The sequence below is a fragment of the Oculina patagonica genome, chromosome 5 (genome assembly GCF_052425735.1).
Source record: "Oculina patagonica isolate OP01 chromosome 5, crgOcupat, whole genome shotgun sequence".
In the NCBI taxonomy this organism is placed as follows: Eukaryota; Metazoa; Cnidaria; class Anthozoa; order Scleractinia; family Oculinidae; genus Oculina; species Oculina patagonica.
Window position 1 is genome coordinate 21,129,511 of NC_135762.1, and position 14,021 is coordinate 21,143,531.

The 14,021-nt window shown below is 38.6% G+C and overlaps 2 protein-coding genes across 2 annotated transcripts in view; one reads left to right on the forward strand and one right to left on the reverse strand.

Moving 5' to 3' along the window:
- LOC144653237 (uncharacterized) overlaps positions 1-14,021 on the forward strand; it is an 80,881-nt gene that overhangs the window by 45,873 nt on the left and 20,987 nt on the right. The gene's annotated exons all lie outside the window — the stretch shown is intronic.
- LOC144653222 (uncharacterized) lies at positions 771-9,706 on the reverse strand. Its single transcript, XM_078513166.1, has 3 exons — positions 9,585-9,706; positions 3,670-7,257; positions 771-2,995 (listed from the first exon to the last, which is right to left on the reverse strand). The coding sequence occupies exons 1-3, from the start codon at positions 9,589-9,591 to the stop codon at positions 2,703-2,705; spliced, it is 3,888 nt and encodes a 1,295-aa protein (XP_078369292.1). The 5' UTR covers positions 9,592-9,706; the 3' UTR covers positions 771-2,702.

The window sequence follows — 14,021 nt, forward strand, 5'->3', positions numbered from 1 at the left end:
CTCTCCATCCTTGGACATTTTTGTAAATAGATTTCCTACTAAAATCATCTGTTATATCCATTATTTTATTGTTCCTTTCTCGAACGATCGAGGAGTTTGTATTAAATAAATAGCCCACTGGTTGCCTAATCAAAATTTAAGTATACTGGACTCCAAATCGAGCGATCCGCGCTCGAACATGTCTTATGTAGCTAAGTTTATGAATTTTCCTTGACGAGTTTAATAATTAGTTTAATTGACATTTAGCGTCTAACTTGATATTTTCGCATTTTTTGTTACAATTGCGGGGACAAAAAAAGGGATGCTGTCAAAAATTCCCATTTTCAAGGCACAACGACATATCCTAAAGATGCAAAAGTAACGATCTTCCTCCCGCCCGAAAGTATATAAGTGGCAACCCTCCTAAATAAGCGATAAAATTTAACGGTTTTAGCCAGATCCTGAAAGACGTGATGGGGTTGTTAAGGGAGAAGGGAATACAAGCTACGCCAGAAAGATCAGTGGTTTATGTGGGATGACCCTTATTTCAAACGCAATGTATTATTTCGTTCTGATAAAGCATAAATTCTCTTAAACAAATTTTAATCTTTTGTCATCCCCAGCTAAAATTATTCTTCACGTGAATCGCCCTACATATGGTACCTGTTTAAAGAAGCGACCTACCCCCCCCCCCCTAAAGTTGCAAGTCCGAAAATAAAGGGGGTCGTTTCTTTTCAAACTTATGATAGTTGCAAAAAGCTTGGTGACATATACCAACACATCCGTAAAGGTTACAGAAAACTTTATTTCTTTTTATTATTGTCTATTTAAATACTTCATTGTTATACTATACACAGGATTGTATATACCGAATCCAATTTCGGCGTATTAGGCATCAGTTTATATAATCAGGCACATAAAAATTTTCGAATAAAAATGGCAGTTGTTTACCCTCGGTAACTAATTTAGCACGAGTTCTGATGGGGCCGAGCAATCAAACTTTAAAATTAAATATTATACAAATTAAACATAAAATGGTTAAAAAATCCCAACTGGCAGAAAGCGAACCAGTTTGCTACTAACAAGCGTGGTAGCCTGCGTAGCAGACGTGTGTGTACTTTTTTAGCGCCTTTAAAAGAGTGCACGAGGCTACAAGCGTGGCCGAGGAGTTGAACTCGGTCAACCGTGAAACAACTCCAGGCAGTGGTCAGAACAGGACTTGAACCCAGGACCTCCGGATTTCAAGTCCGGCGCCCTAACCACTCGGCCACGCTGCCTCCTCCTTCGTCCTTCTAACTATTTCAATACTTCTACTACATAACTTTTTTCATTCTAGTGTTATTTTAAAATCAAGATTAAGGATTGCTGTCTACATATTTGTTGTAATACATTTTTCCTCCAGAGATTATATCCTGTGTTATGATTGGTTTGGATTCATTTTCCAGTTACAAGTTAATCAGGCAAATGGAAAGTACTCCATGTGGCTTAAGAGATCAAAATAAAATGTTAAGCACTTGTACATGGTTTATGTTTACCAACTACTTTCAATAAAGCTTAAAGCTTGTATTGGACCGTGTATTATGCAACAAATGTTTCAATTGAACACAACACAGTCAAGAATCTCAACTGGCAGGAGGCAGACCAGTTGGTTATTTACAAAGCGTGGCCGAGGAGTTGAACCCGGGACTGCCGAGAACAAATCCAGCTAGTGGCAGGGTGGAGGCCTTGAACCCGGGACTCCCGGATTACAAGACTAGACCCCCTAAGCCACTCGGCCACGCTGCCTCCTCCTTCCTCCTTCTAACTATTTCAATACTTCTACTACATAACCTTTTTCATTCTAGTGTTATTAATCAAGATTAAGGATTGCTGTCTACATATTTGTTGTAATACATTTTTCCTCCAGCGATTATATCCTGTGTTATGATTGGTTTGGATTCATTTTCCAGTTACAAATTCATCAGGCAAATGGAAAGTACTCCATGTGGCTTAAGAGATCAAAATAAAATGTTAAGCACTTGTACATGGTTTATGTTTACCAACTACTTTCAATAAAGCTTAAAGCTTGTATTGGACCGTGTATTATGCAACAAATGTTTCAATTGAACACAACACAGTCAAGAATCTCAACTGGCAGGAGGCAGACCAGTTGGTTATTTACAAAGCGTGGCCGAGGAGTTGAACTCGGGACTGCCGAGAACAAATCCAGCTAGTGGCAGGGTGGAGGCCTTGAACCCGGGACTCCCGGATTACAAGACTAGACCCCCTAAGCCACTCGGCCACGCTGCCTCCAATAAATGATAAACAGAAAAGTATTTGTTGTACGGCACAATGTATTAGGCGCAGTGGCCCAATGGTTAGTGCACCAGACTCTGGATCGAGCCTTGATCAGGCTCATTACGTTGTGTTCTTGGACAAGACATTTTATTGTCACAGTGCCTCTCCCCACATGGGTGTTTAAATGGGTACAGGCGAATTTAATACTCTTGGTAACCCTGTGATGGACTAGCATCCCATCCAGGGGGTGTTGAAATACTCCTAGTCGCTCAATGCTGCGGAAACTAGTGTTAGCTCCGGCCTGATGGGCAAGTTGTCCCACGCATAATTTACTTAACAATATATATATATACAGTATTTAAACACTGATTTTCATAAAATCGCAAACGATGTGTCTTTTCGAGGTATTCAGTGTCTTTGTAAGTCAGTGTTACACATTGTGCTTGTTATATACATGTTGTACATGGCAAACAACTCAATATTTGCCCTGCTGAAACGTCGTCATCTTTTCGTTGTCTTCTGCTGGTCTTTCCTTCGCCGTTTACAGATGCTGTCTGCCCGTTTGTTCTGCCATCGCGTATCGTCATTGGTAAAGCATCAACACGGTTTTTGCTTTTATTTTTACGCTTTACGAAGAGAAGAAGCAGAAATATCAAAACAGTGACGAACACTCCTCCAAAGAAACTCCCCAATGCAACGCCCACTGAGCTGATTGAACTACTAGAACCTTCACTGCGTCCTAGTGAATGGAAAAATAAAATGTTTTACGTATGGTTATTTCTTCAAGTGTGTCTTTAAAAAAAAGAATTGTATGAAATTCCTAACTAGACTAGTGAACTAAAACCTGCCCCGTGCATGGCTCAGTCCACAGGGGTGGAAGGAGGAGGGGATCGGTACAGAGTATTGCAACTTCTGCAAGACAAAGCTACCATAAATGACACACAAGGGAAGAGATCCATGATCCCTACAGATAAATAAAAAACAATCAAATGGATAGACAAAAGATGGACAAGTTCCAGTAAAAACGATTCCAGGCTTAACGAAAGAGAAAGAAAATCGTTAAGAATTTGACACAACGTGAATACGCAGCTCATAAGTTTTCGCAGATCTTACAGAATTTTCAGCTCAGTAGAGAATTTTTTACTGAGTTAAAAATGACAGTTTCCAAGAAAAGACTATACAGTTCCAAACGAATAATGAAATAACCTAGTTAATTTGGGCTTCGAAAAAGGTGTGTCCCACGAGTAATTTAAAGACAGTACCACTAAATAAAGATAAAGTTGACAAAACAACAAAGGTACAATTTCCGACAACCGGATATTGACATCTGATCACGGAGAAAAGAGTAAATTGATACTCATAGAGGTGGTTACGTATTCTTTACATGCCTAAGACGATTAAAAAACAGCTAACCTTGAGATGGAGGGTAACTTGTAGAAGTTGGCTGAGAGGCTTTCGAGGTTTGCTGCCCATTGGTTTTCGTTGTCTTTACATCAACAATTACACTGTCCCCAGAGTCAAGCGTAAAAGTTGGTACAGGCATCTTGTCACTTGAAAAGCTACTTGGATGTTCTGTTGCTGTTACCCGTGAATCTTCTGCTGACTTGTTCATCATTCTTGTTGGTAATAATGATGGCAATGGTGTAATGGATATTGATAGAGGCGTTGCAGATAACGATACTAATGATGCTGTTGATATTGATAAGGACAGTAACGATGTTGTTGATAATGGGGTTGGTGATGTTAATGTTCTCGTTGTTGATGACAGTGAAAATGATGAAGATGACGACGCGACTGACGATAATAGCAATGACGATGGGATTGGTGATGATAATGATGATGATGATGCAAACAATGATAGTGACGATAATGAGATTGGTAACGATGATGAAAGTGTTGTGATTGGTAATGACGAGGAAAATGCTGATGAGGATGATAATGATGGTGTGATTGATGATGATAATGATGATGCCGTGATGGGTGATGATGAGGGAAATGTTGCAACTGGTTGTGATGATGATGATGATGATGATGTGATTTGCAGTGACGACGATTGCGTTGTTATTGTTGGTGATGACTTTGTGATAAGTAATGAAGGAGAAGATATTATAGACGATGAAGATGTTTTGATTAGTAGTAATGATGAACCCGTTGTGACAGATAGTGATGATGATGACGTTATGATTGGTAATGAAGATGAAGATGTGTCTGGTGATGATGAAGTTGTCTTGATTGTTTGTAATGACGGTGGTACTGTGATTGTTGATGAAGGTGAAGATGTGATTGGAAGTGATGAAGGTGGTGCTGTGAAGAGGAGTGATAATGAAGATGCTGTAATTGGTGATGATGAAGACTGAGATGTTGTAATTGGTGATGAAGATGATGATCGTGCGATTGACGACGAAGAAGATGATGTGATTGATTGTGATGATGATAATGATGATGATGATGATGATGGTGATGATGATGGTGATGACGATGTGCTTGGGGATGAAGATACTGTGACTGCTAGTGATGATGATGATGTTGGCGTTGGAGATGAAGATAATGACGCTGCGATTGGTGATGATTGTGTTGTGATTTGTAGTGAAGATAAATTTGTTGTTTTTGATAGAGACGATGATGAGGGTGCTGCTGCTGGTAATGATGTTGATGATGTGAATGGCCATGACGATGATGATGATGACGATGCTGTAATTAGTGATGATGATGTTGTCGCGATTGGTGATGCTGTTGCTGTGATTTGTGATGATGAAGAAGGAGCCCTCATCGTTGATAGAGATGAAGGCGTTGTCATTGGCGATGAATGTAAAGATGTAGGGATTGGTGATGGAGATGAAGATGTTGTGATTGGTGAAAACGATGAAGATGTTGTGATTGGTGATGGCGAAAAAGATGTTGTGATTGGTGATGGCGATGAAGAGTTGGTGATTGGTGGTGAAAACGAGGATGTGATTGGTGATGAAGATGAAGAGGTGATGGGTAATGTCGATGAGGAGTTTGTGATTGGTGATGGCAAAGAAGATGTTGTGACTGGTGATGAAGGTGATGGTGATGGAGAGTTTGTGATTGGTGATGACGATGAAGAGTTTGTGAATAGTGATAAAGATGAAAATGTGGAGACTGGTGATGAGGAAGAAGATTTTGTGGTTTGTGATGGCGATGAAGAGGTTGTGAATAGTGATGAAGATGAAGAGGTTGTGAATAGTGATGAAGATGAAGAGGTTGTGAATAGTGATGAAGATGAAGAGGTTGTGAATAGTGATGAAGATGAAGAGGTTGTGAATAGTGATGAAGATGAAGAGGTTGTGAATAGTGATGAAGATGAAGAGGTTGTGAATAGTGATGAAGATAAAGAGGTTGTGAATAGTGATGAAGATGAAGAGGTTGCGATTAGCGATGAAGATGATGATGTTGTGATTGGTGATGAAAATGTTGCGATTGGTGATGAAGATGTTGCGATTGGTGATGACAATGGCGATATTGTGATTGGTGATGGAGATGAAGATGTAATTTGTGATGAAGATGAAGATGTTATGATTGGTAATGGAGATGAAGAGTTGGTGAATATTGATGAAGATGAAGATGTGATGGGTAATGTAGATGAGGAGTTTGTGTTTGGTGATAGCGAAGAAGATGTTATGACTGGTGATGAAGGTGATGGCGATGACAGTGAAGATGTTATGATTGGTGAGGACGATGAAGAGTTTGTGAATAGTGATGAAGATGAAAATGTGGTGACTGGTGATGGCGCTGAAGATGTTATGATTGGTGATGAAGATGAAGATGTTGTGATTGGTGATGGCGATGAAGAGTTTGTAATCGGTGATAACGATAACGATGAAGATGTGATGTTTTGTGATGGAGATTTAAATGTGATGAATGATGTCAATGAAGAGTTTGTGAATAGCGATGAAGATGAAAATGTTGTGACTGGTGATGAAAATGAAGAGTTTGTAATTGGTGATAACGATAGCGATGAAGATGTGATGTTTCGTGATGGAGATGTTAATGTGATTGGTGGTGACGATGAAGATCCCGTAATTGGTGATAACGATGACGATGTTGGAACTGGTGATGAAGATGAAGATGTGATCGGTGATAACGATGATGATGTTGTGATTGGTGATGACAATGGCGATGTTGTGATTGGTGATGACGATGAAGAGATTGTGATTGATGATTGAGATGAAGATGTAGTAATTGCAGATAATGAAGATGTTGTAATTGGCAATGACGATGAAGACACGATGATTGGTGATGGAAGTGAAGATGCTGTGATTGATGATGAAGAGGTGGATGCTAAGACAAGCGATGAAGATGGGGAGTGTGTGATTGGTGATGACAATGAAGTTGTTGGGATTGGTGAAATAGATGAAGATGTAAATGGTGATGAAGGTGAAGGTGTTGTGATTAGCGATGAGTACGAAGATATTGTGACTGATGATGACGATGGCGCTGTGATTGGTGACGAGGATGGTGTAATAAGTAATGAGAATGAAGATGTTGCGATTGATATTGATGAAAATGATGACGTTGTAATTGATGATGATGAAGACGTTGTGATTTGTGATGAAGGTGAAGATATTGTGATCAGCGATGATGATGACGACGATGATGATGCTGTGGTTGGTGATGAAGATAAAGATGTTGTTTTGGGTGATAAAGATGATGATGATGATGATGATGATGATGATAAAGATGTCGCAATTGGTGATGGTGATGATGTTCGCATTGGCAATGAGGATGATGTTGGTAATGTTATTGCTTGTGATGACGACGATAAAGATAAAGTTGTTATAATTGACGATGATGTAGATGTTATGATTATTGATGACGATGATAATGCGGTAATTGGTGATGTTGACGAAGATGTGATTGGTGGTGATGATGGCGCCGCGATTGGCGATGAAGATGAAGATGTTGAGTCTGCTCCCGTTGACTGTGAGTAGATGCTGTGGCTAAAGCTTAAGACCAAAACACTCGCCAAGACAACCTGCCCTGAAAATTTAAACATATAATTTTAATGTTAACAATTGGTTGTGGTTTCGAGGTCAACACAGTTTTCACATGACAAGAGGCCACAAGATTGTCTCCGTGATGATGGAAATGTATCAGTTCACAGTCCATGATTTAAGAGTCTCTATATATCTGACCGAAGCCTTTTTGTGTTTTAAGTCTTTCATTTATTTAAATCATGTTCACTTGGCTATGGTCTCCATTTACATCGCTATTTTTTTAACAGCTTTACAGATTATAACACGACGATAAATTAAGAAATTGACTCGAATATGACATTTTATTATTTCACTAGTCCAACATCTAATGATGGAAAATATCTGTCCCTCCGGGAAGCGAATGATTTACATTTCAAATGAATCCTTTGCTCGTAAGATAACTAATATAAATGTTCTAAAATTTCTGCTTTGGAGAGATTGCAAAAAACGAATTAAACAGCACCGATGAAAAGAACGGCTCACTAGATTTTGTTTGAGTTATCACACTAGACGCGAAGGTTATCTTAATTTTATCGTATCTAAAAAAACTGCCTAATCAAGCTGATTCACATGAACGCCGATAATCCGCCGTACTTTAATAGTTTGTTTCGGCACACGAGTGGGCGTTTTTAGCCTAAAAGTACGTAAAAGTAATGATGTATGTTGGACTATAATGCTGGATTTCCACTGACGCGTAATTGTTTACGTGCGTAAAAAAATTTAGAGACAATGTATGAACGACTTGCGGAAACGTGTACGCAAGTCGTTCATACATTGTCTCTAAATTTTTTCACGCACATAAGTGCACGTAAAAAAACGCGTCAGTGGAAATCCACCATTTAAAAGGGAGAAATGGTTTGACACAACGTTCATTTCCGAAGGAACGTTAAATAAAGCATTCACTGATAGGAGTGGGCGAATGCCATGCTTATAACAGTGAGCAGATGTTCCGGCTGCGACCGGTTCATTTGGATGCCAAAACTCGTCTAAAATAACTAAAGATTGAACGTTCTATTGTCAGAAGTGATAAATTGAGAATAGTCGGCCCATTAAGGATGGTGTCTATTTGTCACGTGCGCGATATGTTTCAATTTTAAATAAGCGTGGACAAAAATGCAAGATCTTTTGTGTAAAATATTCCAAAACGCCCCTATCCAAACCATTTCATCTACTCAGACAAAAATCGTTTTCTTGAAACATGTGGGTGTTAACAACTGACCTAAAAAAGATTTTGTGCATATATTAGGGGAGGAGAGCCGTTATATTAACGCTTTTTTTGTTATTCACATTTTCTATAAGTTCAACAAATTAACAACAGCCAACGGATCCCTGGTTGATATCAATAAGGGATGTTAACGATATCACTCCTATGAGGTAAACACGACGTCTAATTGACTAGGCCTTTGTTTAAGTGCTTAAATACATTTAATAATTAATGCACATTGTGAAAAATACGTCATGGTAACAGAGCAACAGATATCAACAAGGAAGTTGTAAGCGACGCTTTCTTCCTTTCTTTCTCCGAATGAGGAATTTTTTTAGAAAAAAACTTCACCACGCAACTTTTACGTAAACAGTTTTAACACCTTTTGAGGTTGTAAATGAATTATTACTAGCCCACGAACGTCTTCTTAAACTTTTTAGATGAACGTTACACAAGCAAAAAATGAAAAAACTTTTTTAAAGGGCAAAATGATTTAAACTTATTGGATGCTATTGCACAGTGCAACAACACTCACGAAAAATACCTTTGTAACTTGCCAGCACGCTCGTTTTTCGCGCGCATGTCTCAATCTAACATTAGCAAACGAGAATATTTTTCAGAATCTGAACACGGATAACCTGTTTCCTTTTGACAACACTTAAGCACTCCAAGCGCACGCTATCAAACTCCGGGGTATGGTCAGTACAGTTTTCATTTTGGCTTTTGGTCGTAAATTGGAGGCATAAATATAACGTAAAGTGCAGAAACTGTTTGATTACATTTTGGCCACAATTTTTGCCAAGACGTTGGTAAATATATATGGTATACTTCTAAACGGATTTGTTTCGTTATTCAGAAGGATCGATGAAATAATTTTCTTACCACGACCTGTCAAGTCGATTAAATTTAAACAATTCTGAAGAAAATGTCGTTAAATATTTTAACTAGAGGAACGCTGGAATGATTTTTAGTTAAAATTACTTAAGTCCTTTTAATCGTGGCAACATTTCCACTATAAAATTGAACTGATAAACTTAATGCTCGTTTGCTTTAATGTTGAATGTTAGCCTTTTCGTCTTTGGGGAAAGAACTTCACCACAAGCAAAAAAGTAAAGAAAAAACCTTACCATTCATTTTCCAAACAAAATGTATTGTCTTCCTCTTTATCTAAAAATTGGGGCTTCCAGCTTTGAAATTAGCGGTAACTGCCAAACATAAAATTTAAGTCTTTCTCATGTTCATTTCGTCAAAACAAAATGTGTTATGAAAATTAGTTGTTGATGTCTTTTTAATAAAATAGTTTACATCATAAGATGGTGGCAGCCGTCCAAAAACAAAAACATTATAATTATTATTATTATAAGAGACTGGGAGCTAGCGTTTGATATTGTTTATTGGATTGTTCTTGCCTCAAAATACATAGAATTAGAAACTTTTTAAGATTGCTTGCTATATTTTTGGCTTGCTATAAACATTTTTTGGTAACCTTTTTCTGGTTAATGCGACATGATATGACGCTCTGTTTACGGAACCAATTATTGTTAAGGCAATTAGCAAATTGTGTTGATGGTTACCTGCACGTCAGCAACAGTTCAGTTCATTCTTGCCAAGGGTCAATATAGAACTGTCATATCCCCTTTCGAGTTAAAATGTCATATTTGCATAACAGTAAAGCCATTTTCTGAAACAACCTGTAAACCACAGTCAGATCAGTTATTTTCTTGGGTTCCTTCTTTCTACGGCAAAGACTCATTTCACAAGTTTTTCTACAAACTACGTAAATTAAGAGTTGTAGCTCTTATATTTAAAAACCATTTGTATGCTAACACGGGAGCTTAAGAAAATCACTTTCTTTTTTTAAACCGAGTGCGTGGGCCGCACTAGAAGAATATCATGCCCGCGTTTTACCAACGAGCCAGGCATTAACATCGGCCATAATACGGGAAAATCCGCCCTCGACTAGCCAATCACAGCGCGCGTGTTTTATCGTAACAAGTTCTAGCCAAATGTTTCAAAGCTTTTAAAATTGCCTCGCTACTATGTTTAGCTGTACTGTTATGCAAATGGTCAACTGTGAGAATGGCCATCAACGGTCTCGAGTGCTGGACAAAAAACGAGGGTCTTGGATCCGACAAATGACTTGAGCACGGCTTTCCTTTCATTACTTCGCAAGGCAGTCGGGGAATTAAGGTCATTGCCCTGAAATAGAACTGAACACAATTTTTTAACCAAACTTCGCCTACAGGTTTATTACGTTAAGGAAACTTAAATTTTGAAATAAAAAAGGGGGGTCACTAGATTCGTTTAGTAGCAGGAAGACCTTGTATATTCCATATAATTCCTTTAAAATTCCTCTGCGAGTACTAGCAAAGTACACGTTTTTAGCGATAATTTATTTTTCAAACACAAGAATTGATCTGTTTTCATTTTACAGAAAGAATTTGATCACTACACCCAAAATATGAGAAAAAATTGATAGGTCACCAGACTCGTTTACGAGAAAGCGACAATTTACTTCTCTCGCGGGCTAAGCCACATAGAAAAAGCCGCCATTTTGTTTATGTGCGCGCGCTCGCGCGCGCTTATTACGCGTAAAATTCTGCGCAGTAAGGATGCACAATGCAATACAGGGCAATGACCTACCAATTGATGGCGAATTCCGGTCTTCGAGACAACACTGAGCCCGCAGTTTTTGTCTACAAGTTGCTAAGCAACTAATCACGTCATGATGACGTGACAACTCTGGGATCACTTGTGAGTGATTCGTGCTATTCTTTGATTGGATAAGAAACATCGGAAACTTTACGAGTGGTACAACGCCAGAAAAGGCACTTGTTTCCTCTACTGGAGCGAGACACGTTGGAAACAACATTCAAAATATGACAACGACCTCAATGGTGTTGCTTTGCACAGCGCACACCTACTGCGCATAATCTCGTGACATCCTGGTATCTTCGTAAAACACAACAAAGGCTTCTTTTGAAAAAGAATCCATTTTAAAAAATTCAAAAACAACGTTTCTGCTGCAACTGACGGAGAGATGGGCCACAGCAAAGTGGAAAAAGTAAACCCAGCCTCCTCTCGACCATAAGCTGTTTTCGATCAAATTGGTCAATTTATGCCTCTCAAAACAGACATAGCGACCGCCTTTTCTTCTATGATTCCATTCAGGTCATGCTTGCCGTAATATCTGTAACTGAAAAAATCTCAGAAGTGATTCCTTCATTGTTGTGGTACAATATCTTATAAAATCTGAATCTATAGAATTTTAAACGTATCACGGGATGTGAACGCACGCGCTAAAAACTTGTTTTCAAATGACGTCAAACGTCTGCGTTTCAGGTGTCAAACTTTGAAGTTTAGCAGACCATATAAACGCGAACTTTTGCACTCAAATTACTCATCATAAACACTGAGTTCGGGCGAAACTTTACACTAGAAATGATTCAAGTGAACCCGTGTATGCATATCGACACAGATCGGCATCAGTTTCTCAGAAGAAGTCTCTATATCTAAACTTTCCGCCATTTCGAAACCGGAATGTGTTGAACTTTCGGCGCGAAAGTTGCCGTTACGGTCTGCTCATCTTCAAACTTTGACACGTGAAACGCTGACGTTTGACGCCATTTGAAAACATGTTTTTAGAGCGTGCGTTCACAGGTAGATGCAATCGACGGTATTTATGACCACATGGCGGTAAAACAGGTATGGTGACCCCCTCTTTTTATTCTATTTTTTATTTATACTTGACATAGTTAACAATTAAGCAAAGTTAAGAAAAATTTCATTAGCATTTCTTTTTCGTTGGAATCACTCTTATAAACTGATTAACCTTACTTCAATTTCTCAGCCGAGATGCACAGCAAAGGTAAATCAAGTAAAAAAATCAATTTAAAAATTACAGCAATGCGATTTATCATAAAATATTCTACACCGAGACTATATCAGATGTCTAGACCTATCTAAAAAACACTGTACAACAGTTTGAAGCTACATTATGATAAACATGAAATCACACGAAAATCAACTTCATTGCCGGTCCAATATTTTCTGAGTTTTGGACCTGGTAAAGTTTCTACAGGTCTTTTCCAGTTATATAGTCGTGTAATAAATCACTTATTTTCCACACTTGCTCGGGACCGTTCTTGGTGAATATAGTTCCGCGGTATTTTCTGTACGGTCCTTGCTGCGCTCGGTCCATATTGTCAATACCTAGGGCCGATATTGTCCTAGTAACCCCCTCGTGCTTGATTTATAATATATATACACCCAATTACTCTTATTTAATGTACCGAAACACCTAAAACCCTAAAAACCAAGACAGTAAGATAACTACCGATGCAGGGTAAGACTCCACTTTGATGCCCAGAATGCAAAATAGCCACTCTTCAGTGTTCCAGAGGCCCCTGTCCCACGATTTAGCGAGAACGAAACAAAAGACAAGTAAGAGTAAAAAAGAAATGTGTGCAGAGATTTGAGGCAATTTTCGCATGACCTTATTTGGTGTCGCGTCTTGCCCCTCTTTCTCGACTCGACATGCCCTAGGGATAGGGACGGGGGGAGGAGGGAGGAAAGCTTCTTACAAACTAACATCTAGAATCTATTCCATCATGGCCATTGAGTGGAGTCTCCCCTCTAAGACACTTATTGTCCTCTAATATACACAGAAAGCTCATCTACAATGTATAATGTAATAAATGATTTTTCCAGACAGATACAATGTCTTTGGGTGGATTTAGGCCGTACGATATTTTTCTTACGACAGGCTTACCACAAAACTTGTTTGGATTTAATGAAAGGTTCAAAGCTAGAGTGTTTGTACTTGTCGCGACAAAAGTCGCAAGCGTGAAAATGTGACGTAAAGTCGTGCCGTAAATGTTTGATTTGCGACAGTCCCACGAATGCCAAAATCGTGTCAGTGTCAACTGACCATTACAAATATCAAACGTTTTGCTACGATACACATCACACTACAAAAAAGCCGTGGATATACAGCTCTAACGGTTCACAGTTCGTCATTTAAATTGATCAAAATATTATTTCTTCTTATGTCACCAATACTTTGTCAAGCAATCAGTTGATGAGAATCAAGAAAATCATCAATGAGGGGATATTGTCTTGATGTGCTACTAAATTCTCAAAACCAACCTAAAGAGATCTATAGTACCCAGTAAGGAGAGTTAATCTTTTGAGCTTGGAACTGAAGATTTAAAAGACCTCGTTACCTAAAAGCGACCAGAGGGTAAAATTGCAGTATTTCATAAAGGGAATTTGGTTTGAGTTACCGGGATCCTAAAGAAGATTCCTTATTTTTTCCAAAAGAAGAAGCAAGCGACTCAAACACCTGTCTATCATGATTTTTGTGAACTATTTTCCTCGACTAATATTAATTGAGCTACCCTACTGTTAAAAAACTACAATTAAAATACATCAAACCTTACGCGAAGGGAAAACTAGAGTGGATTTGTAGATGCGAATGTACACCTGATTGAAGAAACGTTGACCCATGAAAAGCATAAATCAAACAACAATGCGACCCAAATGTTCACTAGGAAATCGGAAAA